This window comes from Calcarisporiella thermophila, assembly GCF_041956535.1.
Source record: "Calcarisporiella thermophila strain CBS 279.70 unplaced genomic scaffold VTP21scaffold_29, whole genome shotgun sequence".
NCBI lineage: Eukaryota > Fungi > Calcarisporiellomycota > Calcarisporiellomycetes > Calcarisporiellales > Calcarisporiellaceae > Calcarisporiella > Calcarisporiella thermophila.
Genome location: NW_027192219.1, coordinates 359,185 through 363,865, shown reverse-complemented (window position 1 = coordinate 363,865; position 4,681 = coordinate 359,185). Strand labels below are relative to the sequence as shown.

The 4,681-nt window shown below is 38.2% G+C and overlaps 1 protein-coding gene across 1 annotated transcript; it reads left to right on the top strand.

Annotated features, from left to right (window-relative positions):
* Window positions 1-3,025: 3,025 nt before the first annotated feature.
* On the top strand, window positions 3,026-4,652 carry VTP21DRAFT_6886 (uncharacterized protein; the record flags this gene model as incomplete). The annotated part of the gene is made up of 2 exons (XM_069397565.1): window positions 3,026-4,483; window positions 4,512-4,652. Coding segments are annotated over 2 exons (1,599 nt in total), but the record flags the coding sequence as incomplete, so codon positions are not given.
* Window positions 4,653-4,681: the final 29 nt, after the last annotated feature.

Sequence of the window (4,681 nt, the reverse complement as noted above, 5' to 3'; positions counted from 1 at the left end):
GCTAGGCTTAAGTAAGAATTATCTTCCTCTCAATCAGCCTCTACTGGCTCTGTAACTGGAGTCGATGTGTCAGTGTTCAGTGGAAAATTAAGGAGGAAAAACTATGGTTATTGTTATTAAAATAAACTAAGGAAAATAGTACATATTTATAAGCTAAAAGGTTAAAAGAATAATGCAGTGGCTAATGGCTTAGCTAAGTGGCTATGAAACAAAAGAGTAAGAAACAGTGAAGACATAGATAGTGTTGCATAAAGATCGTCGTGGGGCTATGAGCATATCCATAATGGAACGTATCCTCTTACAGGCTCTCTAGCTTTAAATGGAGCCCTCACTCCAAGCATGAAAACTGCCCATTAAATCTGAAAAATAAGATAATGTGCATTGAGGGTTGCTCTGTGAATTGGCCCCGCCCTATAAGAAGTGGGCATAGGGAAAACATAGGGAAATAATATGGAACTATGCGCAATACCTCACTTTCCCTATAATTTCCTTACCATTTCCTTATATTTCCTTTAATTTTTCTATAAATTCCAAGTCCTTACCCATATAAAAAATCCATATAAAAATCATTAAAAATTATAGCAAATCTCAGGAAATCATACGGAAAATGAGGTGTTCCCTGTGTTTTCCACATTATTCCCCTATGTTTTCCCTACTTTTTCCCTATGTGACTTCCTATAGGGTAAACGATATCACTATTTTGTATATATATGCATGAAATATTATTCACAAGGAAACTCAACCATTTGTCATACTTGTTTTGGAATAAGAACTATCAAATTCTCATATTAAAATAATACCATATAGGAGTTTATAATGTATTTAATCATGCCTTAAAATCATATGTGAATAAGGGGTATCTGCCCTATTTTATTTTCATTTCAATGAACTCTTCAGATAATTTACTGTCTCTAAATTGAAATCAAAAGTAGAGAGTACTACGAATTTGTATTCCTAAAATCATACTTGATCGATATCACATTGACTGCATCCATCTAAATGGAAATATACTCCTTATTATTTGCAATATTAAGGAATTTCCGGCCCTATAGGAAGTCACATAGGGAAAAAGTAGGGAAAACATAGGGGAATAATGTGGAAAACACAGGGAACACCTCATTTTCCGTATGATTTCCTGAGATTTGCTATAATTTTTAATGATTTTTATATGGATTTTTTATATGGGTAAGGACTTGGAATTTATAGAAAAATTAAAGGAAATATAAGGAAATGGTAAGGAAATTATAGGGAAAGTGAGGTATTGCGCATGAGTTCCATATTATTTCCCTATGTTTTCCCTATGCCCACTTCTTATAGGGTTAAATAAGTACTAGTGGATCTGAATTATGACGCAAACCAGCTGTAAACATTCACTCAATTGTTCCCAATCATATCTGTTTTCTATTTATTACTAGTTCCAGTCCGATGTGTTGAATTTCAGCTGCCAATCTCCCAGCCTATAATAGGTGAATGAGAAAAGAAAGAAATAACTTGAAGTAACCGGAAGCGGTGCAGCTATCATGCGCTGCATCTGATCTGAATAACAATTATGAGAGCTGACCCCCACAACATTTGTAATTACTATGCAAGCGATATGTGTAACTAAACGTTTGGTTTTATAGTTGCTGGCTATGTTGGCTCCGTTTAAAATGATGGATTTCATAGTTTCAAACAAATCATTATTATAATTTCTAGACATAAATTATGTAGAACTAATGGATTGAAACTACTGGTTCTTACCCTCGTTCATCTCATCATGACTATGTGACTCTAACAAACCGAAACCTTACCTTACTGCTAGATATGTCAATGGATAAATATAATATAGAAAGACCAAGCTCGGCCAGCATCCTTTTCTTTATTTGACTATGAGTCTATCCTGAAATTAGGTCCAATGAATTTTCAGAAATTATATCTATCTCTCCTGCTTTTGGCATTAAGTAATAATAGCTAAATATTCTATAGAACATTTTGCTTCAATAATCTACTATATTAATGTATTGATGAATATTATTAAATAACTACATTTATATATAATATTTATCCGTAATGGCAATCCCTTGGGTGAGAGGATAATTTTTAAATGGGGGGTGATCCAAACCTTATTGTGGATTCTATAAGCCACCTTGGGTTGGAAATAAATTAAATTTACTATAAATTCGAATTTCAGATTTCTATTATGATGTCTAATACTTGTGGATAATAAGATGATTTATTCACTCCAACAATTATAAGTACCACAAATTAAGATAATTAAATAGTAATATTAACTGGAATGTATTTAAACAATATATAGCTATTTACCTCCAGTGTAGTATAGCAAATTAGAATATAATCCTTTTTCTATAATTTAGGAAGACTTTTAATGTTTCGATAGATAATAATCAGGAGAACCTATTCCCTATGGCAACAGGCAAAATATGAAATGGTATTATAAAGATTAGATACTATAAAATAGATATAATTCATACTAAGATGAGTGACATCAACCGTTAATAAACAAGCCAACCACTCACCCTCTCAATATGACATAATTAATAACTCGGAAAACCCGTTCTCGATACAATCTTCAGTGGATAAATCAATATATTAGAATGTATGGTAACATAACTATTTCCGTTTCCATAATTCACTAACTTCGATGGAAACGTTTCCACCTCTCTATTTTAATGGTTTCAAATTTAAGGGACAATGTTGGACTAAATAAGATGGATCAATCTGCAACCAGGAGTGATTACCTAAAGCTTCATAAAATATCACATCCGATTCTCATTAAGGATTACTAGTTAATTAAATACTTAATCAACCAGTTACTTTATTCATGTAAACACCAATCAAATATATTGAGAAAATGTCAAGTAGTTTAACATCATGATTACTGGTTCGTGTTTGTGGAATTCAACGATGTATTTTAGGTGATATCGAAACAATATAAATAGGCTTAGATAACAACAGTGATAATCCATCTTTGTCTGGTACAACTTCGTTATTCTTCTCTTTATACACTCATTTCAATCGGTAAACCATGAGATTCTCTATCATTACGCTTACTCATGTCCTTGCTGTAACCCTCTTCTCAGCTCAAGTAAAAGGCCAGAATAATACTGGAAGATGTATAGTTCCTATTGCTGGAAGGCTTCGAAGTGCAGGTGAAACACCTGAACTTGCTTGCGAAGTTCAGGGATCAATTTGTGAGGCAACAGTCGGCACAGGTCGGCCGAAACTTTTAACTATAAATGGTGTAACCTGTGGTAAATCCAGGAATCCGAAAATACCGGCTCAATGTACCGCAGAAAATGAAACAACGGCAGGTCGGAAGGCTACATGCGAAAAGCTGGGTGGTCGCGCTGGAGTTGAACTTGACTCCTTCGAAATGAATAGAATACTAAATACAGGTAGTTCTGAAGAAATTGCGAAATTATCTGGAGGCGGAACCCGAGCACCCAATAATGGAGCAGCAGGAGCAAATGAAGATAGACTTGTTTTCCCAGACGATCCGACACCTCGTGCTTCTGCAAATCGCGTTGACAAATGCGAAAATACGAGGCAGTTTGTTTTCAAACAGCCAAATGGTAGCTCTTGTTCAGTTAACGTTTTAGGAGGTAGAGGTGAGGACTTCCTTGGTGAAACTAGCCTCAGAACGATAGGAGAATTTGCAATTAGGAATAATCTTACTCCTCTACCCGATGAAGAAGAGTGCACTTTTCAAGCTTCAGTGAAGCAAATCGAAGATTTGAAGAATATAATTGAGGGAAATAGATTTTTATCTTCTGAGATTACTTGCAATGATGCTAGTAGCAACGCACGCGAGAACTCCACCAGTGTTGAAGCCGAGCAGAATGATATTCCTCAAAACGGTGGGCAACAAGTACAATCAAACGCTGGACGTACACAAGGGAATTCAGAGCAACAAGAAGATCAGGGTGAGAATCCGCAAAACGCCGAGCAACTAGCAAAATCAGACGCTGGACGTACACAAGTGAACTCAGAACAACAAGCAAAGCAGAATGAGAATCTGCAAGAGGGTGGGCGACAAACACAATCAAACGCTGAACGTAAACAAGTGAACTCAAAACAACAAGAAGAGAAAAATAGTAGGCAGCAAACCGCACAACCAAATGTTGGAAGTACACGAGCACAGCAAAATAATAGACAACAAACGCAGAATCAACAGGCACGGCAAAATCAACAACTACAGCAGCAACAAGCACAACAGCAGCAACAGGCGCGGCAAAACCAACAAATACAGCAACAACGTGCAAGACAGCAGCAACAAGCTCGACAACCACAGTCCGCGCCAAGTGGACGTGGTGAGTCGGCTAGTGGTGGAAATAATGGGCAATTAGGTGGTGGACGCGGCGGGCCGTTCGGACCAGGTGGGCCTGGTGGACCATTTGGACCAGGAGGACGTGGGGGCCAATTTGGACCAGGAGGACGTGGGGCCCAATTCGGACCAGATGGGCCTGGTGGACCATTTGGACCAGTAGGACGTGGTGGGCCATTCGGATCAGGAGGACGCGGAGGCCCATTCGGACCTGGTGGGCCTGGTGGACCATTTGGACCAGGTGGGCCCGGTGGGCCATTCGGACCAGGAGGACTCGGGGGCCCATTTGGACCAGGAGGACGTGGGGGCCCATTTGGACCAGGAGGACGTGGAGGCCCATTTGGACCAGGAGGACGT